Here is a 22,569-nt window from a genome sequence, read left to right as displayed (position 1 = left end):
TGGGTGATCAGTGGAGGGCAGATCAGTTTTTTTACAGGTGCAGGGAGGGGAGGGGGCAGAGAGAAAATACTTTTTTTTAATGATATATCATATTTTACCCCACTCCACGTAATTATCAGACAGTCCTGTACCAGAACTAATGATATGTATAAAACATTTGTGTTTCCAGAGGTCAGCACCACAGGCAGAGAGCAGAGTCTCCAGTACCCAGCTGTCTGTCTATGAAGACTGATTGGTCTAAAGATGAACCTCCAGACTTCAGTAATGAACCTGGACCTTCAGACACAAGGTAAGAGCACTGGTTATACTGGGAGTCTACCTGATAAAACTTGAGTAATATTGATGAATGGAAAATGTTGTGAAGTGGTGAAAAAGTTGTGATGAGCAGTATGCAGATTATTCACTGAATCCATATGAAACAGAGTTATTAGATAAATCACATTCAGGTCAGAAAGGGTCCATAGCACAGCACACTGACAACACGTCCACAAATCACTTGACCTCAGGCGCACAAAAACGCCGGAGCGCTCTGAAAATAGATGCTGGGCGCTGCGCACTTTCTCTAGACGTCCGTGTGCGCCCGCATATGCTCTCCCCCCATTGGAAACAACTGAAAATAGACGCGGGAGCTGATGAAAAGACACTACGTGGACACAGGCCCTTAGGGTGTATTCACACCTGTAGGTCGTTTGCTTTGTTCCGATTCAGGGGCTTAATTGATACAATTGTTGCATTTGTGCCTTGGTTCGTTTGTGTTCACACAGCCACAAATCAAACGATCCAAATAGTATGGCCAAGCCTCCTGGATTGGCCAGCAGACACTCTGATAGGCTAATAGCCTCCCAGGATGGAAAAAATAATTCCCAGAGATTTTCTATAATGATTATAAGAATGCGTTTTGTTAGACCTACATTAGGCTACGTCGAGGTGCGCCGTGCGAGGAGAGAGAGAAAGAAAGAAAGAGGGAGGGATCTGGAGATAGCCTATTTAGGCTATCGGGAATTTGGAGATAGAAAATCAAAGATCCTCGCAACGTCTACTATTACTATCACGGAGACTTCAGACGATTACGCATATGAACACCTGTCCTGTCAGGAATAAAATATTAATAAATAATTTAATAATAGCCTACGGACATTTCGAGGGAGACATGCAATCACTTTGATTGTCTGATTGAACCAGACAATCTTATCACAAAGAAGGCTGGCTCTGATTACCAGGACTTGTTTTTATTTATTTATGGAGACCAGATAAGTTGATCAAGTTCAAACTGCTGATGTGATGATGTAAAAATCCCCCAGTTTATCCAGTTTATCCATGCAAACGCTAGTTTCACAATCGCCAAAACAGAATCTGAATGAAGATGTTGTTTTTAAACGATAAAAATGCTTGTTCTTCTGGCGGCTGTAGCTCAGGAGGTAGAGCGGGTTGTCCACTAATCGCTTTGGATCAAAGAGGTCGGTGGTTCGATTCCCGCCTCCTCCAGTCTGCATGTCGAAGTGTCCTTGGGCAAGATACTGAACCCCAAATTGCTCCCGATGGTGTGTAGGCACCCTGCGTGGCAGCCTGCCGCCATCAGTGTATGAATGGGTGAATGTAGACTACCTACTGATTGTAAAGCGCTTTGGATAAAAGCGCTATATAAATGCAGGCCATAGGCCATTTACCATTACGCACAGCGCAGCTGACTACGGCATACGGCAGCTGGTTTATCCAAAAATGTGCAGTGTTTCCTGTAGTTGTGTCGGATCGAGGTCGGATTACGTTCTCAACACAAACGAACCGCACCAGAGTTTGTTTAAAGCGGACCGAGACCACCCTTTCTTGGCGATCTTGGTCCACTTGTTTTGTCCCGCATCCGAGTGCGATTGCTGTGTTCACACTCCCCCAAACGAACCGCACCAAGGGGGAAAACGCTCTCTGTTTCGGAACAACTGCTCCAAACGAGATAGGTGTGAATACACCCTTAATTTACAAAAATGCCTTTTCCTCCGCTGTCTGGTCACAGACTGCTGTTTTTGGTGAAAATGACCTACATTCAGGTGTCAATAACTAAGGAATGGATGAAGGTAGAATCAAACTTTTTTTTGCTCCTATGAAAGTCGAGGCTCTCTTCTTTCCTTTGGGATATTCAGTTTTTACGTCGTCATAGAAGAAAATATTCTGTGGGCCTTGGAAAATTAATGAAAATGATCAAAACTCCTGGCAGTGGCTGGTGACTTTTCCTCCGAACCTCTGGTGGGGAATGAGTTAAAACGGCCCATCATCCCAAAAAGCCGAGCTGTTGAGTTCGACCACCTCACAAAATATCTTTCCTTTTCTTTTGATTTGCAGAGGTCAGCACCACAGGCAGAGAGCAGAGTCTCCAGTACCCAGCTGTCTGTCTATGAAGACTGACTGGTCTAAAGACAGACCTCCAGACTTCAGTAATGAACCTGGACCTTCAGACACAAGGTAAGAGCACTGTTTATACTGGGAGTCTACCTGATAAAACTTGAGTAATATTGATGAAGGAAACAAGTTGTGAAGGGGTGAAAAAAGTTGTGACGAGCAGTAGGCAGATTATTCACTGAATCCATATGAAACAGAGTTATTAGAGAAATCACGTTCAGGGCTTCACATTAACTTTTTTTTGCGTGCACAAGCACAACTCAAATCACATAAAACGTTGCTACTGTTGTTGCACATAGGAGGAATACAATTTCAATCCAATGGCTGCACCACCTCACCAGATGCAACGGTCGGGTGATAAAAAGTTAATATTGCTGTTTTATTTCAAACAAACTAAGTTGTGTATAAAATGATAAAAGGCTGAACTTGTGGGTGATCAGTGGAGGGTGGATCTGTTTTTTTACAGGTGCAGGGGGGGGGGGGGGGGGGGGAGATTTTTTTGAATGATATATCATATTTTACCCCACCCCACTCCACGTAAATATCAGACAGTCCCGTACCAGAACTAATGATATGTATCAAACATTTGTGTTTCCAGAGGTCAGTACCACAGGCAGAGAGCAGAGTCTCCAGTACCCAGCTGTCTGTCTATGAAGAGTGACTGGTCTAAAGACAGACCTCCAGACTTCAGTAATGAACCTGGACCTTCAGACACAAGGTAAGAGCACTGTTATACTGGGACCTGATTAAACTTGAGTAATATTGATGAAGGAAACAAGTTGTGAAGTGGTGAAAAAAGTTGTGACGAGCAGTAGACAGATTATTCACTGAATCTATATTATCATGATATCTGTCCATGTAGGTACAGTAGAGCCACCACATGTCTCATTAAATCATAATTATAACAGGAACCAAATCAATATCTGCTGTGTATAGGCTTTTTTCTATAACAACTCAAATCACATGAAACGATGCTGCCCTTGTTGCACATAGGAATAATACAATTTCAATCCAATGGCTGCACCATCTCACCAGATAGTTGGGGTGTTAAAAGTTAATATTGCCGTTTTATTTCTAACAAACTAAGTTGTGTATAAAATGATAAAAGGCTGAATTTGTGGGTGATCAGTGGAGGGCAGATCAGTTTTTTACAGGTGCAGGGGGGGGGGGGGCAGAGAGAAAATACTGGGAGGCCAGTAGATTGTTTTGAATGATATATCATATTTTACCCCACCCCACTCCACGTAAATATCAGACAGTCCCGTACTAATAATGATATGTATCAAACATTTGTGTTTCCAGAGGTCAGTGCCACAGGCAGAGAGCAGAGTCTTCAGTACCTAGCTGTCTGTCTATGAAGACTGACAGGTCTAAAGATAATCCTCCAAAGTTCAGTAATGAACCTGGACCTTCAGACACAAGGTAAGAGGACTGTTATACTGGGAGCCTACCTGATAAAACTTGAGTAATATTGATAAAGGAAAATGTTGTGAGTGACGAGCAGTAGGCAGATTATTCACTGAATCATGTAACAGTCAGGAATCACGTTCAGGGCTTCACATGAATTATTTTGCTCACAATAAACCGTGGCTAGTTGTTTTCCAAAGTTACGAGCCACTCAGCATTTTCACTAGCCACTATTTTATTGTTGGGAAAATACAGTTTGTTGATGGTGTGCTACACTTTACTTGAAGAGGTAGAAACACCCAAATCAAGACTACATAAAATATAATATAACACTACAGTCACCAAATATTCAGCTCTGATAAGGTTGTGTGTAAAACTCATTTTCTATAAAAAAAAAAAAACATGCAACAGAAGACAGAAAAAGAGTAGCTTCAGCATAGTTTTGTCTTTACTTTATTTGTCTCTGTCTTTACAACTAATGATAAAACATTTGTGTTTCCAGAGGTCAGCACCACAGGCAGAGAGCAGAGTCTCCAGTACCCAGCTGTCTGTCTATGAAGACTGACAGGTCTAAAGACAATCCTCCAAAGTTCAGTAATGAACCTGGACCTTCAGACACAAGGTAAGAGGACTGTTATACTAGGAGTCTACCTGATAAAACGAGTAATATTGATGAAGGAAAATGTTGTGAGTGACGAGCAGTAGGCAGATTATTCACTGAATCATGTAAACAGTCAGGAATCATGTTCAGGGCTTCACATGAATTATTTTGCTCACAAGAAACTGTGGCTAGTTGTTTTCCAAAGTTACGAGCCACTCAGCATTTTCACTAGCCACTATTTTATTGTTGGAAAATACAGTTTATTGATGGTGTGCTACACTTTACTTGAAGAGCTAGAAACACCCAAATCAAAACTACATAAAATATATAACACTACAGTTACCACATATTCAGCTCTGATAAGTTGTGAACTCCTTTTGTATAAAAAAACATGCAACAGAAGACATGAAAAGAGTAGCTTCAGCATATTTTTGTCTTTACTTTATTTATGTATGTCTTTACTAGAAACTAATGATAAAACATTTGTGTTTGCAGGGGTCAGTACCACAGGCAGAGAGCAGAGTCTCCAGTATCCAGCTGTCTGTCTATGGAGAGTGACTGGTCTAAAGACAGACCTCTAAACTTCAGTAATGAACCTGGACCTTCAGACACAAGGTAAGAGGACTGTTATACTGGGAGCCTGCCTGAAAAACGAGTAATATTGATGAAGGGGAAATGTTCTGTTGTGTCATTTAGAATAGTTTCCTTCAGTATTGCATCACAATATGAGAAGACTGTGTTCATGAAGCAAAGCTTGTAGTGAGGAAATGAAGGAAAGACTCTGGAAAGAGCAAAATAACTGCTCACTGCTCTGCAACACAGCTGTTCAAACAAAATGGATTTCAGCCTGGATTATTTATCCAGAAACTATAAATGTTTTTTCAGCTAAATATTTTACAAGGAGAAGGAGTAATGCACGGAGACTTATTTCTTTCTCAATTGGCTCATTTCCACCACATATACAGTAACAGCACAGTACAGCTCCACTCTACCTGGTCTTACTCGGCTCTACTTGATATAGACTCTGTTTCCATAGCAAGTTTACTCGCCTCCGCCCACACCTGGTCGTCATAGTGACCGCATATCTGCCCTCCGCCCATAGCCCAAGTAGGCTATAACGTATAACGTTAAAATTAAATCCATACAGTACACGGAACTTTTAAACTGGAATACTGGTGCATCTAAATGACCTACAGTGTACATGGACAAATGTGACAATCGGCCAGGAGAATGGATATCACTTTGTTGTTACTCAAACTCACATGCATGCGTTGCGCGGGGGACGGGAGTTACGCTACGGGGAGAAGGGAATCCACTACCCCGGCAGCAACTCACCAGGCAAGACTGCGGCTTCGCTAAACCCCCGCCTCCGGCCTAGCGGAGCCGACGTAGCACACAACTACAAAGGGCTTCCCAAGGATCAGACTTTTTCTCACTCAAAACAATTGAAAACCACTGTCATGTTTAAGCTGAGCAAGGAAATCGATTTTATTTCACCAGAGCTGAAGGCAGCAACACAAAAGACTGATGGAAATAACAGAAGAGAAGGTAAGCCCCACTAAACTGGTATCCAGCATTGACAGTAGATACAGTAAACACGATTCTGCCTGACCAATCAGTCGTCTGCAGTGTTTTCACGTCACGGTATGGTACCAGGTCCACAGCGCTGGAACCTCAACAAAGCAGGGACCAAAACTAACACGACTCAACCCCGACTCAACCCGGGCTATCCACGTTTTTGATCGGTGGAATGAGACAAATAAGCGAGAGGAGCTGGGCAGGGCTGCGCTGATACCAGTGGTGGAAATGGGCCAAAAGTCTTCTGTATTTAAACAGCGTAGTGTTGAATGAAAGTCCAATGTTTCGACTTGCATTTTCATCAGGAGACAAACAAGAATAATGGTAGCAAATAATATTTAAACATTCTCTCCAAAAATACAGAGCCCCCTATTGGATAATCACATCAATTACAATCAAGTTATGACCTGTGTCTATCTTGGCTTGCTTGAGATGTTCTGGCACCCTCTTCTGGTTACATTCAATTCTGTCACTCCCACCTGAAAAACAAACAGAAAATCAGCTACCAAAATAGTTTCCAACAATTATACACAAAACTACACATTAGCTATCTAAGCTTGCGTTACATGTTTTGACACCAGATTCATGTAGGAAGGCCATGCTGCCCGAAACGTAACCACCACCGGTGTCAAATAAATAAAAAACACCTAAACTGGAGCCTCTGCAGTGTGCGAGCTTTATTTATTTTCTATAGTATTCTTGCCTCGAGCTCTGCACCTGCCCTACACAGGTTTTGGATGTGCGTGTCTCGCCTTTTTTTCATAGTTGACACCAGATTCAAGCTACATTGAATTATATCACTCCACCGAGAAAAACAAAGAATCAGGTACTAATACAGTTTCCAATAAATGATGTGCAAAAGTACATCATAACATTTACCTCAATTGTTGAGCAAATGTCTCAAGTCTAGCTCATCATTATGTCCATGTGGTTAAAAGCAAGCAAAATACTTTACAACGTGCATGTTGGAATTTACACTCAAACACAATTCACACCTGTGTTCTGAATTTGAATTTACAATACACTTCTGAATGAATATAATATAAGCTCTAAACTTTATTAACAATATTTCACATGTTTGTCTTGGATCTATTTTTCTAATGCAACTTTGGAGAAGAAATTATTTTTAGAAACTAAAATCCAACAAAGTAAACATCCACTGTGGTTCGGAGCACAGCTATGATCCCGCCCTCCTCCACCTTGAAAGCCACAACAGCTGACTGCTGACACACATAAGACACGCCCACAGGAAATGTTTTAAACACCAAAACATCCAAACATTGTGGAAAAGCCAATTTCAGTCAAACAGGAGAGTTAGACATGTAAACACAGACGGTGATTGATACTGTAGATGTCATGTAGTGAAACTCTACCATCCTATCTTCTTTTTATTGTCAAGACACATTAACTGCTGTGATCAATCTCTGTGTCCTGCTAACACTATCTGTACTCAGAGGTTATCAAGAATGGTACTTATTTATTTTCCAAAGACTGACAGACACTGCCTGTGTTCTGTAACAAATGTCATCAGTGTTGATGTAATAGGACTGTGTGTTGTTTGTATTGAGCTGAACATTCATTAATGATAATTACAAACCAGAAAAACTGTTACAATGTTGCATTCATCCATGATCACCACAGTGACATTTATCCATGATGGGTATGCAATGTTGACTCCACTGATTAAACTACAACTATGACAACATATAAATGTGAAAATAAACTTTACATGTGATGGCAGCACATTATATCTGAGCATCTATAAAGATAGTATGGGCAAAATATTTTAATAGTTTTACATTTTGAACAAAAAGATAGTTCAAACTTTTGTTTAAATTATTTGTTTGACGTAGATCTTCATCTGATCAGGGATAATAAATTGCCTTCATCCCCACAGAATGAGGAAGAGGAGTCTAGGGGTTGTGAAGCAGCAGCTGTCCTGCTGTGCATTGTGTCATTGGGTCCTGAGGGATCCAGTCTCTACCAGCTGTGGACACAGGTTCTGCAGACAGTGCATCACCTCATACTGGGCCCAGTCCAGTTCATCAGGAGACTCCACCTGTCCCCAGTGTAGAAAAAGGTCCACCAGAACAAGATCTGGACTGCAGACACCCAGTCAAACCAGCATTGCACAATGTAAGACTGGGGTTCTGTCTACTGTTGTCACCATTTCTAAAACCAGGAAACAACAGCATATCTGTTAAATACTAAGTTTATTATTTCTTCTCTTCCAGTGGACAGCGTTTTGCAGGAGGTTTCAAACGAGCATAAGATCATTCTGATAATGAGATGTGAATTTGTGACAGAAGGAACAGCTGAAGCAGGAATTGGAACTCCCCTCAATAGGATCTACACTGCACTCTACATCACAGTGGGACAGAGTGAAGAGGTTAATACCCAACATGAGGTGTGGCAGCTGGAGACAGCATCCAAGATGGAGACTCTCCATGACACTCAGATCAAGTGCCATGACATCTTTAAACCCTTACCTGACCAAGAGACACACATCAGAGTAGTTCTGACAAACGGTGTTGCTGGAATTGGAAAAACCTTCTCGGTGCAGAAGTTCACTCTGGACTGGGCAGAGGGCTTGGAAAATCATGACGTCACTCTTGTGATTCCGCTTTCATTCCGGGAGCTGAACTTGATCAGACATGAGCGGTACAGTCTTCTCATGCTGCTCCATGTTTTCCACCCAACCTTACAGAGGGTCACAGCAGAGAAGCTCTCTGTCTGTAAAGTTGTGTTCATCTTTGATGGCCTGGATGAAAGCAGACTTCCATTGGATTTCCACAACAATGAGGTTGTGTCTGATGTCACACAGGTATCATCAGTAGATGTGCTGTTGACAAACCTCATCAAGGGGAATCTGCTTCCCTTGGCTCTCCTCTGGATAACTTCCAGGCCTGCAGCAGCCAATCAGATCCCTCCTACATGTGTAGACAGGGTGACAGAGGTACGAGGGTTCACTGATCCTCAGAAGGAGGAGTACTTCAGGAGGAGATCCACTGATGAGGAGCTGTCCAGCAGAATCATCTCACACATCAAGTCATCCAGGACCCTCCACATCATGTGCCACATCCCAGTCTTCTGTTGGATCACTGGTACAGTTCTGGAGCACATGTTGACTACAGACCAGAGAGGAGAGCTGCCCAAGACCCTGACTGAGATGTACTCACACTTCCTGCTGGTTCAGACAGAGAGGAAGAAGCAGAAGTATGAGGTGAACCATCAGATGAGTCAACAGCAGCTGATGGAGACTGACAGGGAAGTTCTTCTGAAGCTAGGCAAGCTGGCGTTTGATCATCTGGAGACAGGCAACCTCCTGTTCTACCAAGAAGACCTGGAGGAGTGTGGTCTTGATGTCAGAGAGGCCTCAGTGTTCTCAGGTGTGTGCACAGAGATCTTCAAAAGAGAGTGTGTGCTCTTCCAGAAGACGGTCTACTGCTTTGTTCATCTGAGCATTCAAGAGTTTCTCGCTGCAGTCTACATGTTCCACTGTTACACAAACAGGACAGAGAACTGGCATAAATGTGATACATTCGAGGAGTTTTTAAGGATAACTGAAAGTGAAAGTGAATACCTGTATACATATGATCAATCCCTGGATGTCTTCCTGAGGAAAGCCTTGGTCAAAGCTCTGAAAAGTAAAAATGGCCACTTGGACCTTTTTGTCCGCTTCCTTCATGGTCTCTCACTGGAGTCCAACCAGAGTCTCTTAGGAGGACTGCTGGGTCAGACAGAGAGCAGTCCAGACAGCATCCAGACAGCCATCAGCAACCTGAAGAAGATGAACACCTCCAATACATCTCCTGACAGAAGCATCAACATCTTCCACTGTCTGATAGAGATGAACGACCACTCAGTACATCAGGAGATCCTAGACTTCCTGAAGTCAGGGGACAAGTCAAAGAAGGAACTCTCTGAGATCCACTGCTCAGCTCTGGCCTACATGCTGCAGATGTCAGAGGAGGTTCTGGATGTGTTGGACCTGAAGGCGTACAACACATCAAACGAGGGACGAAGCAGACTGATCCCAGCTGTGAGGAACTGCAGAGAGGCTCGGTTAGTCCTGATGATGATTATCTAGTTTAGTTACCATCACACCTGACGCCATTAGAGCTACAATAAAGAAGTTCCTCAAACATACACACTATAAAACTGCTGTTCTACATGGCAGTCATACACAGTGTTGGGTGTAATCTTATTACTTCTTCCTGTAACAGAGTCAGTAAAGTAAGGCATTACTGTTACAGTGTCAGTAATCACATTACAGTTACCAGTCTAACAGATCGCTCATTACATGTGTTTCATTCTTTGGTTTTAGGTTGTAATGCAAAATAATAATGTAATGGCTGGGGTAACTAATTACTTTTCACCAGAATAATAAGTAAAGTGATTTGTTACTTTTAAGAAGAGTAACAAGTAATGTGTAATTCACCTCTTTATTCCAAAGATTACAATTCATACATGTTGTTTGCAGCTGTCATGTTAGTTAGTGAGCACAGTTAATCTGTTTAGCTGTAATGATTACTATGATTTTACAGTTCAGTTTTGTTTTTATAGTTACCTTCCTTTGAAAGCTTAATACAACCCAGCCAAGGAGCTCAGGAATTAAAAGATAAGCCCAGTCTTTTTAACGCATTGCTTATCATCAAAATAATCTATGAAATGAACTAAATCAACAATGATTTTGTTAAGCCAATAAATCTTGTCCATGCCCAATGAAGCCATGTGTTTAGTTTACAATTGGAGCCAATAAACGGGTTGACGGCTAAACGCAGTACTGTACGAAGGAAGTCGTAAAGTAACGGGAGTAGAGCAAATGCATTGTTCATTTGTTTATTTTCATAGGATTTGTTAACGGTAACCCATTCATTCAAAAAACACTTTGTCCTTTAAGAGGCTGTGACTAAAACATTTTGAAAATTCTATATTTTAATATACAGGAGTGTCATTTTAATCCTGTGTTGTTTTACCAGAATTTGAAATGACCTGTGAAGCTTAGGCTAAAATCTGTATATATTTTTCTAATTAGTAGAATTGTTATGTAATTGCATTATGTTATGCTTTACTTTGTGATATTACACATTCAGCACCTTTTGAAACTTTTCAAATTCTACAATACAATCTATTGTCATATTTATTATCATTTATTATTATTATTTATTAAATATTGTTGTTGTTGTTGTTGTTGTTGTTGTTGTTGTTGTTGTTAGAAGTAGTATGCTGTGTACTTTTTTATTGATATGCTTTAATCTCAGCTCTGCTTTCATATAACTAATCTTACATTAAATCTGTGATCACAGACTTTCTGGCTGTGAACTCTCAGAGACTCACTGTGAAATCCTGGCATCAGCTCTGAAGTCCAACCCCTCCCATCTGAGAGAGCTCGACCTGAGTAAGAACCAGCTGCAATATTCAGATGTGAAGCTGATGTCTGCTGGACTGGAGAGTCCACACTGTCGATTGGAGACTCTCAGGTAAGATTTTAATTGACAGTTTTTCTCAGTTGATTTGACACATTTCTCTGCTCTCAATACATGTCAGGATTCCTAACTCTGTAAAGGTTGACCCTGCAAGTTTTACATCAGGATTTCAGACTTTTATTCTGAATATGACACCATGACATCACGACAACAACAAAGTACTTCCGGGTGCCACTGCAGCAGAAACTAGAATGGAATAAAGCTCAAAAGCTGTGGCAAACCACCATTAATATCTCAGAAATCACATCACATGAGAAGTGTTACATAAAAGTGGTTAAAAGTGGTTAAAAGCTACACACAAAGAAAGCGCATCACCTGTACATCACATCACTTATATGTTTACATTGTGCATGACAGCAGAAGTAGCTAAAGGGTCTGATGTATAATATATGTATGTAATGTGTGTTTTATGTATGTAGTTCTGTATGTTGTGTGAACTGTTGCACTTTGAAAATGTGTGCATTTCTTAAAAGGTACACTTAAGACTGGCTCCATAGGGTCCCATTAAAAAGGTTAAAAAAAGTATAAACTTAAACTGTGATTTCTTAAGAGATTAATTGAATTCCTCTATTCCTGTCTCAAATCTCATGCTTTGATATCTTATTTAGATTGCTGCACCTCTCTGTATTCATGTCTCAAACCTCATGTTTTGATATCTTATTTAGATTGCTGCACCTCTCTATTCCTATCTGAACCCTCATGCTTTGATATCTTATCTAGATTGCTGCACCTCTCTCTATTCCTGTCTCAAACCTCATGCTTTGATATCTTATTTAGATTGCTGCACCTCTCTCTATTCCTGTCTCAAACCTCATGCTTTGATATCTTATTTAGATTGCTGCACCTCTCTCTATTCCTGTCTCAAACCTCATGCGTTGATATCTTATTTAGATTGCTGCACCTCTCTCTATTCCTGTCTCAAACCTCATGCTTTGATATCTTATTTAGATTGCTGCACCTCTCTATATTCCTGTCTCAAACCTCATGCGTTGATATCTTATTTAGATTGCTGCACCTCTCTATATTCCTGTCTCAAACCTCATGCGTTGATATCTTATTTAGATTGCTGCACCTCTCTCTATTCCTGTCTCAAACCTCATGCTTTGATATCTTATTTAGATTGCTGCACCTCTCTATATTCCTGTCTCAAACCTCATGCGTTGATATCTTATTTAGATTGCTGCACCTCTCTATATTCCTGTCTCAAACCTCATGCTTTGATATCTTATTTAGATTGCTGCACCTCTCTCTATTCCTGTCTCAAACCTCATGCTTTGATATCTTATTTAGATTGCTGCACCTCTCTCTATTCCTGTCTCAAACCTCATGCTTTGATATCTTATTTAGATTGCTGCACCTCTCTCTATTCCTGTCTCAAACCTCATGCTTTGATATCTTATTTAGATTGCTGCACCTCTCTCTATTCCTGTCTCAAACTTCATGCTTTGATATCTTATTTAGATTGCTGCACCTCTCTCTATTCCTGTCTCAAACCTCATGCAATTATATCTTATTTAGATTGCTGCACCTCTCTATTCCTGTCTCAAACCTCATGCTTTGATATCTTATTTAGATTGCTGCACCTCTCTCTATTCCTGTCTCAAACCTCATGCTTTGATATCTTATTTAGATTGCTGCACCTCTCTCTATTCCTGTCTCAAACCTCATGCGTTGATATCTTATTTAGATTGCTGCACCTCTCTCTATTCCTGTCTCAAACCTCATGCAATGATATCTTATTTAGATTGCTGCACCTCTCTATTCCTGTCTCAAACCTCATGCTTTGATATCTTATTTAGATTGCTGCACCTCTCTCTATTCCTGTCTCAAACCTCATGCTTTGATATCTTATTTAGATTGCTGCACCTCTCTCTATTCCTGTCTCAAACCTCATGCTTTGATATCTTATTTAGATTGCTGCACCTCTCTCTATTCCTGTCTCAAACCTCATGCTTTGATATCTTATTTAGATTGCTGCACCTCTCTCTATTCCTGTCTCAAACCTCATGCTTTGATATCTTATTTAGATTGCTGCACCTCTCTATATTCCTGTCTCAAACCTCATGCTTTGATATCTTATTTAGATTGCTGCACCTCTCTCTATTCCTGTCTCAAACCTCATGCTTTGATATCTTATTTAGATTGCTGCACCTCTCTATATTCCTGTCTCAAACCTCATGCGTTGATATCTTATTTAGATTGCTGCACCTCTCTCTATTCCTGTCTCAAACCTCATGCTTTGATATCTTATTTAGATTGCTGCACCTCTCTGTATTCATGTCTCAAACCTCATGTTTTGATATCTTATTTAGATTGCTGCACCTCTCTATTCCTATCTGAACCCTCATGCTTTGATATCTTATCTAGATTGCTGCACCTCTCTCTATTCCTGTCTCAAACCTCATGCTTTGATATCTTATTTAGATTGCTGCACCTCTCTCTATTCCTGTCTCAAACCTCATGCTTTGATATCTTATTTAGATTGCTGCACCTCTCTCTATTCCTGTCTCAAACCTCATGCGTTGATATCTTATTTAGATTGCTGCACCTCTCTCTATTCCTGTCTCAAACCTCATGCTTTGATATCTTATTTAGATTGCTGCACCTCTCTATATTCCTGTCTCAAACCTCATGCGTTGATATCTTATTTAGATTGCTGCACCTCTCTATATTCCTGTCTCAAACCTCATGCGTTGATATCTTATTTAGATTGCTGCACCTCTCTCTATTCCTGTCTCAAACCTCATGCTTTGATATCTTATTTAGATTGCTGCACCTCTCTATATTCCTGTCTCAAACCTCATGCGTTGATATCTTATTTAGATTGCTGCACCTCTCTATATTCCTGTCTCAAACCTCATGCTTTGATATCTTATTTAGATTGCTGCACCTCTCTCTATTCCTGTCTCAAACCTCATGCTTTGATATCTTATTTAGATTGCTGCACCTCTCTCTATTCCTGTCTCAAACCTCATGCTTTGATATCTTATTTAGATTGCTGCACCTCTCTCTATTCCTGTCTCAAACCTCATGCTTTGATATCTTATTTAGATTGCTGCACCTCTCTCTATTCCTGTCTCAAACTTCATGCTTTGATATCTTATTTAGATTGCTGCACCTCTCTCTATTCCTGTCTCAAACCTCATGCAATTATATCTTATTTAGATTGCTGCACCTCTCTATTCCTGTCTCAAACCTCATGCTTTGATATCTTATTTAGATTGCTGCACCTCTCTCTATTCCTGTCTCAAACCTCATGCTTTGATATCTTATTTAGATTGCTGCACCTCTCTCTATTCCTGTCTCAAACCTCATGCGTTGATATCTTATTTAGATTGCTGCACCTCTCTCTATTCCTGTCTCAAACCTCATGCAATGATATCTTATTTAGATTGCTGCACCTCTCTATTCCTGTCTCAAACCTCATGCTTTGATATCTTATTTAGATTGCTGCACCTCTCTCTATTCCTGTCTCAAACCTCATGCTTTGATATCTTATTTAGATTGCTGCACCTCTCTCTATTCCTGTCTCAAACCTCATGCTTTGATATCTTATTTAGATTGCTGCACCTCTCTCTATTCCTGTCTCAAACCTCATGCTTTGATATCTTATTTAGATTGCTGCACCTCTCTCTATTCCTGTCTCAAACCTCATGCTTTGATATCTTATTTAGATTGCTGCACCTCTCTATATTCCTGTCTCAAACCTCATGCTTTGATATCTTATTTAGATTGCTGCACCTCTCTCTATTCCTGTCTCAAACCTCATGCTTTGATATCTTATTTAGATTGCTGCACCTCTCTATATTCCTGTCTCAAACCTCATGCGTTGATATCTTATTTAGATTGCTGCACCTCTCTATATTCCTGTCTCAAACCTCATGCGTTGATATCTTATTTAGATTGCTGCACCTCTCTCTATTCCTGTCTCAAACCTCATGCTTTGATATCTTATTTAGATTGCTGCACCTCTCTATATTCCTGTCTCAAACCTCATGCGTTGATATCTTATTTAGATTGCTGCACCTCTCTATATTCCTGTCTCAAACCTCATGCTTTGATATCTTATTTAGATTGCTGCACCTCTCTCTATTCCTGTCTCAAACCTCATGCTTTGATATCTTATTTAGATTGCTGCACCTCTCTCTATTCCTGTCTCAAACCTCATGCTTTGATATCTTATTTAGATTGCTGCACCTCTCTCTATTCCTGTCTCAAACCTCATGCTTTGATATCTTATTTAGATTGCTGCACCTCTCTCTATTCCTGTCTCAAACCTCATGCTTTGATATCTTATTTAGATTGCTGCACCTCTCTCTATTCCTGTCTCAAACCTCATGCTTTGATATCTTATTTAGATTGCTGCACCTCTCTCTATTCCTGTCTCAAACTTCATGCTTTGATATCTTATTTAGATTGCTGCACCTCTCTCTATTCCTGTCTCAAACCTCATGCAATGATATCTTATTTAGATTGCTGCACCTCTCTATTCCTGTCTCAAACCTCATGCTTTGATATCTTATTTAGATTGCTGCACCTCTCTCTATTCCTGTCTCAAACCTCATGCTTTGATATCTTATTTAGATTGCTGCACCTCTCTCTATTCCTGTCTCAACCCTCATGCTTTGATATCTTATTTAGATTGCTGCACCTCTCTCTATTCCTGTCTCAAACCTCATGCTTTGATATCTTATTTAGATTGCTGCACCTCTCTCTATTCCTGTCTCAAACCTCATGCTTTGATATCTTATTTAGATTGCTGCACCTCTCTCTATTCCTGTCTCAAACCTCATGCTTTGATATCTTATTTAGATTGCTGCACCTCTCTATATTCCTGTCTCAAACCTCATGCTTTGATATCTTATTTAGTTTGCTGCATCTATCTCTATTCCTGTCTCAAACCTCATGCTTTGATATCTTATTTAGATTGCTGCACCTCTCTCTATTCCTGTCTCAAACCTCATGCTTTGATATCTTATTTAGATTGCTGCACCTCTCTCTATTCCTGTCTCAAACCTCATGCAATGATATCGTATTTAGATTGCTGCACCTCTCTATTCCTGTCTCAAACCTCATGCTTTGATATCTTATTTAGATTGCTGCACCTCTCTCTATTCCTGTCTCAAACCTCATGCTTTGATATCTTATTTAGATTGCTGCACCTCTCTCTATTCCTGTCTCAAACCTCATGCTTTGATATCTTATTTAGATTGCTGCACCTCTCTCTATTCCTGTCTCAAACCTCATGCTTTGATATCTTATTTAGATTGCTGCACCTCTCTCTATTCCTGTCTCAAACCTCATGCTTTGATATCTTATTTAGATTGCTGCACCTCTCTATATTCCTGTCTCAAACCTCATGCTTTGATATCTTATTTAGATTGCTGCATCTCTCTCTATTCCTGTCTCAAACCTCATGCTTTGATATCTTATTTAGATTGCTGCACCTCTCTCTATTCCTGTCTCAAACCTCATGCTTTGATATCTTATTTAGATTGCTGCACCTCTCTCTATTCCTGTCTCAAACCTCATGCTTTGATATCTTATTTAGATTGCTGCACCTCTCTCTATTCCTGTCTCAAACCTCATGCTTTGATATCTTATTTAGATTGCTGCACCTCTTTCTATTCCTGTCTCAGCCATAGTTCACTGTCACATGAATGAATGAATGAATGAATGAATGAATGAATGAATGAATGAATGAATAAGTTTATTTCAGTACATGTAAAAGACTGATTACTCAGCCTGCGTAACCGAAAGGGTGTAGGTAGAAGCAAAGCTTATACTGACCTACCCCTTTTACCTTACAATTATATGCTTCTCACAACAAATAAATAAGAAATAAAAAAGAGCAAAGCACAAGATTTGAAATCAATCACATCAGTAAACTTAAATTTCACATAACAACGAAATGAAGAAAAGCACACAACGCACAATCCAAAAATAATAATCTAATAATTATAATATAATTATTATATTATATATATTATTATAAAACGGCTCTCTCAAATCAAGCAATCTGATTGGTTCACAGCCATTGTATAAATCCAGTAACCCACTCCAATAACCCATGGCCATGGGTTATTGAGTTGCCATGGCAACTCTCTTACTAAGAGAGTAATAATAAGGCTTACCTCAAATGATAACGTAGAAAAAAAAATGGCGGAGACAGCTGTCAGATCCTTGTGAATCGATCTTCGCTTATAACTTTACTAATACTTCACTTTACTAATACTAGTTGCATTCATTAATCATCTGTTTATGTGAGTTGTGTGACTGAAATGATAAAATAATCATATTTCCTTATCTTTTCATATCCATTAAGGTTGAGTGACTGTAATCTGTCAAAGAGAAGCTGTGAAGCTCTGGCCTCAGTTCTCAGCTCCCAGTCCTCCAGTCTGAGAGAGCTGGACCTGAGTAGGAATGACTTACAGGACTCTGGAGTGAAGCTGCTGTCTGTTGGACTAGAGAGTCCACACTGTAGACTGGAAACTCTCAGGTCAGTATTACTGATACTGTTCAACAGACCACCATTTAAATGTGGCTTTACATGCACATTAATATCAGTGAAAAGAGCTGACCTCTGTATTTTCCTGCTGATGTGAGTTTTGAAAGCAGCTGAGATACCAACATTTATCACATCTAGTTTCTATCCTGTGCTAGAATATTGCATCATCTCCTCTCTTTACTGCCTCTGTTGTTGAAACCTAAAGTAAAGGATTTATCACATTCTGTCACACATTGAGTCCAGAAAAATGAAGACACAAACCAGATCCTTGGGACAGTTTTTACATGATCATAACTAATTTCAGAACAGTGCACTAATGAGAATCCAACATGTCACTCTTTTTAAACAAGGAGTTTACATGAGGATCACTTCTTCAGAAAACCTGCACAAAAGTTTGCAAAAGCAATACTCAAGAATAAACAATAACTATTATTAGTGCTGGCCGGTTGATATGGCTGAAAATGTTAAAATTATTACAAATTTAATATCAGGCAATATAGAGTTTTATATGTAAAAATAACTATTTCTGTCGAGTTTAGAGGGTTAATTTTGCACTTGTAATAAAGTTGAATAGCTTCACTAGATTTTGCTGTGACATCTATGTCTCTAATAGAGCCATATGAAATCCATCAGGCCTGGACTGTCCATCTGGCAGTTCTGGCAAATGCCAGAAGGGCCGGTGTGCGTTATGGGCCGACCGGACTGCAGAAAAAAAAAATTATAGTAATAATGAGCTGCACCGGGCCGGCCCATTTTCTATAGAGGGGTTCTCCCCCTACTGGCAAGTGATTATGGCATGGTGTGAGAGAAGTACCTCCCCTCTGCTCTGCTCAAAGTGGCCTGCTCCATGTCAAAGCGTCTCAACTGCGGAGGTTCAATTTCCTTGCTAGATGCATGTCAATATCTACAGGTCAAATGGACATAAAACAAACGTCTTAACGTTAGTATCACACACCTTTATATTGATCAAGTCTTTATGTTGATGGCATCACAAAGGAGAGACTTTATTTGTCTTTGGACACAGACTGGACAGGACAGGATCGAGCACACTGATGTTAATAGGTAGGGCATGGAATTGATATTTGATATACATAATGGCTTTGTTAAGACTGCGTTGCCTAATGTGCTGTTGTGTTTTTTGGCCGCCATGCTGTGCTCATGTGTGTGGTGTGAATGTGTTTCAGTGTGTGTGGTGCTCATGTGTTTCAGTGTGTGGTGTGAATGTGTTTCAGTGTGTGGTGTGAATGTGTTCTATTTCATCCCTGCTGACCGCCAGAGGCGGTGCTTAAGCACTGAATATTTCCCTTCGCGCATGCGCAGTTCGAGTATTGTATACCAACAATGTCACCTGTGACCCCCTGGATGACCGGACAGAGGTTATATCTTCCGGTGTCATCAGGGATCATTTCCTTTTCAACTTCTCGCGCGCAGAGTGCTTCTGAAAGCATTACGAGATACTTCATATTAAACGTACATTCCGTTGCTAGTAGTCCCGCTGCCGTTGTTGGTCGGAGCAGCGAACGTTCGCCCTCCAGGAGCTGCGACGGAAATATCTTCCTCGTATGAGAGGAGTTATTTTTTGTTCAGGTGGACGCTGCGGCGTTCTTTCGCCGGTAAGGCAGTGTTTTCCACTTCCCTCTCCGGACAAGGTGAGGTGACTTCATAATTGTTTGCAAAGCTGTATCTTCAACGATACCTACTGCTGCAGACTTGCCGGTGAGTGTTGCGTTGCGCAGCCTCCTCCCGGCATTACAAGTGTGGGGGTTGCGTTAGCGCTTCCCGGTTGTTATTGGTTATCGTTATTGTTATGTAACTTGAATAAACCTCTGTTGGGGAAGGCTGCGTGCGCGCTCCCTCTTCCCAGCATATGGCCTCATTTTGTTCATTAACGTTATAGCTTCAGCGCTATGATGAGTGTTTTTTCGTTGTAAGAGTGGTAAAAAAAAGAAAAAAAAAAAAAAAAAAGAAATAGCCTCTGCTGGTGTAGGCAGCGTACGCGCTCCCTCCCCCCAGTATATGGTCTCATTCTGTTCACTAACGTTATAGCGTCAGCGCTGTGAGTAGTGTTTTCATTTTGGATGAGTTTAGATGTTGTTTTGTTTGACTAACCACTGCTAGTGACAGTAATATTAATTAATATATATATTAATTAATTACATTGTGTGTATATATATATATACTGTGTAGGAGTAAGCCTCTGCTGCCTGCTGGTATAGGCAGCGTACGCGCTCCCTCCCCCCAGCATACAGCATCTACAGTAGGGACCAGTTGCGTCCGCGCTCTGGGCTAACTGTGAAGGGTGTGCATTAGCCGGTGTGGCGGTGTTCCTAACTGGTGCCACCATGATGGATAATGCACATTATTGCACATCCTGTGAGGCTCCTCTGCAGCCAGAGGATGGCCATGATCTCTGCCCCGCGTGCCTTGGTCCTGTGCACCTGAGGGAGGCACTGTCGGACAATCCATGCATGAACTGCAGCTACATGCCTAGGGCAGTTAGGGCTGTCAGACTGGCAGAGCTGGAACACCCAATGGGCGAAGGTGACATCCCCCCATCGGGCCAAGTGTCTCCGCTCCAACGTAGGAGCTCTAAGCGTCTGGCTGAGGCCGCTGCGGTTGGACCCTCCAAGAAAAAGACGAAGTCTGACCGCAGTGGGCTGTCATCAAAGGTGGCTCAGCTGTCCGCTGAGCTGGCCCAGATGAGGTCCATGCTCATGGCTCACCAGCCTGGTGTCCTCTCAGAGGAGGCTGAGGTGCCCACTCCTCCAATGCCGGTGCTTGCCCCAGAGGAGGATACACTCTCCCTGGCAGCTTCTGCGACTCACTTTCGTGATTATGGGGAAGACTCATTGGATGGGGTCTCCCGGGCCTCAGGGCCGGGCTCCCATTCCTCCGCTCACAGTTCGCTGGCTGAGACGGAGGACCACCCCATGCGTACGGTCATGCGCAGGGCGCTAGATCACCTACGCATGGATATACCGCAGCAAGAGGAATCGGCTCCCGCAAGCGCCTTCTTCAGGCGCAGGCCAGCCTCCACTGCCTTTGAGGTCCCTCACTCAGTGGACTACATGAGGGAGTTGCAGGCCTGTTGGAGGGACACTGGAGCTTGCTCCCGTCTCTCTGCTGATGGTCGAACCCTGGCAGCCATGCACGACACGGCAAGAGTTGGCCTGGATCACATGCCAGCTATGGAGCCTGCCATCGCATCCCTCATTGTTTCCCCCGATGAGGCTCTGCGAAGCGATGCTAGGTGCCCCCGACCCCAGTGTCGGATGACTGACGACCTTCTCACAAGGGCTTATGGTGCGGGAGCTCGGGCCGGTCGTATAGGCAACTCCCTGTCACACCTCATGCTCGCCCTCTCTGCTTCACTACAGGAGGGCAATGTGAATGCTGACTCCGTGGCCTTCTGTGATGCGTCACTGGAGGCGTTCGGCCTTATGTCCAGGGAAATTGGACGGATGATGTCCGTCCTGGTCCAAACTCGTCGCCAAGTCTGGCTTTCACAGTCTAATTTGACTGAGGCGTCGAGGAGGACTCTCCGTAGCCTCCCAGTGGAGCCAGGAGAGATGTTCGGGTCAGCGGCACAGGAAGCGCTGGAACGAACCATCCAGGCTGGGCAGACCAGACAGCAGCTGGCAGGTCTTCGCCGTATGCCTCCGCCCACCAGGCCCAGGGGCCCCTCGGCTGCTCCCCGAGCCCGCTTTCCACCACCAGCGCACATCAGTAGCCGTCGTGAACCTCAGCAGTACACGCAGAGGCGGGGCCGTGACTTTCGGCCCTCCAATCGGCCTCGGGCCCCGGATCCTGTCCGTCCCCCCTTCAGGGCCCCTAGGGGCCGGGGGGGCGGACATTGAAGCCGCGGGGCCGGCTGTCGGATATTTTTTCCAATATGGAAAAGAGTTGTCTAGAACCATCTCAAACCACAACCTTCATTGGGTTAGCATTAAACACTGTTACTATGACAGCCTGTCCGTCCCCACACCGTGTGGACGACATCCTACGCCTTCTTCCCTTGTTCCAAAGGGGAAGACTGTTGCCCTATGTCACGTTTCTTCGGCTCTTGGGCAAACTGACATCCATCGCAGCTGTTGTTCCGCTGGGCTTGCTGTCGCTGCGCCCCCTGCAGAGGTGGCTGAACGGATTCCGCTTGGACGCCAAGCGGCACAGACACAGAAAGGTCAGAGTGGCACAGCAGTGTCTCCTCGCCCTAGCCCCGTGGAGGGACGGGGCCTATATGGCAAGGGGGGTCCCTATGGGCTCCATCCCGTCCCGCAGGGAGACTGTCACCACAGATGCCTGCCCCGCAGGATGGGGTGCAGTGTGGCAGAGCAGGACGGCTCGCGGGCAGTGGTCTGGGGAAGACCGCGCCGGACACATCAATGTGCTGGAGCTGCGAGCAGTGCACCTAGCTCTCAAGAACTTCCTGCCATACCTGAGAGGCAGGCACGTCCTCATTCGGTCAGACAACACCTCGACCGTCTATCATATAAACCATCAGGGTGGAACCAAGTCTGCACGGCTGCTGCAAGTGTCAAGGGACCTCCTGACATGGGCGGCCCCCCTCCTGATCAGCCTACGGGCAATATATCTAC

The 22,569-nt window shown here is 42.5% G+C and overlaps 1 protein-coding gene across 1 annotated transcript in view; it reads left to right on the top strand.

Annotated features, from left to right (window-relative positions):
* Nucleotides 1-22,569, top strand: part of LOC310791307 (uncharacterized protein) — a 125,701-nt gene that overhangs the window by 93,978 nt on the left and 9,154 nt on the right. The window contains exons 4-9 of the mRNA XM_083652999.1: nt 2,990-3,109; nt 4,895-5,014; nt 7,875-8,092; nt 8,212-10,042; nt 11,287-11,460; nt 17,792-17,965. Coding sequence (XP_083509125.1) covers nt 2,990-3,109; nt 4,895-5,014; nt 7,875-8,092; nt 8,212-10,042; nt 11,287-11,460; nt 17,792-17,965 — 2,637 coding nt within the window. The remainder of the gene's footprint in view (nt 1-2,989; nt 3,110-4,894; nt 5,015-7,874; nt 8,093-8,211; nt 10,043-11,286; nt 11,461-17,791; nt 17,966-22,569) is intronic.

This window comes from Poromitra crassiceps, assembly GCF_964638095.1.
Source record: "Poromitra crassiceps genome assembly, chromosome: 16".
Lineage (NCBI taxonomy): Eukaryota > Metazoa > Chordata > Actinopteri > Beryciformes > Melamphaidae > Poromitra > Poromitra crassiceps.
Note: the sequence above shows the minus strand (reverse complement) of the source record. Positions and strands in the feature narration are given on the sequence as shown.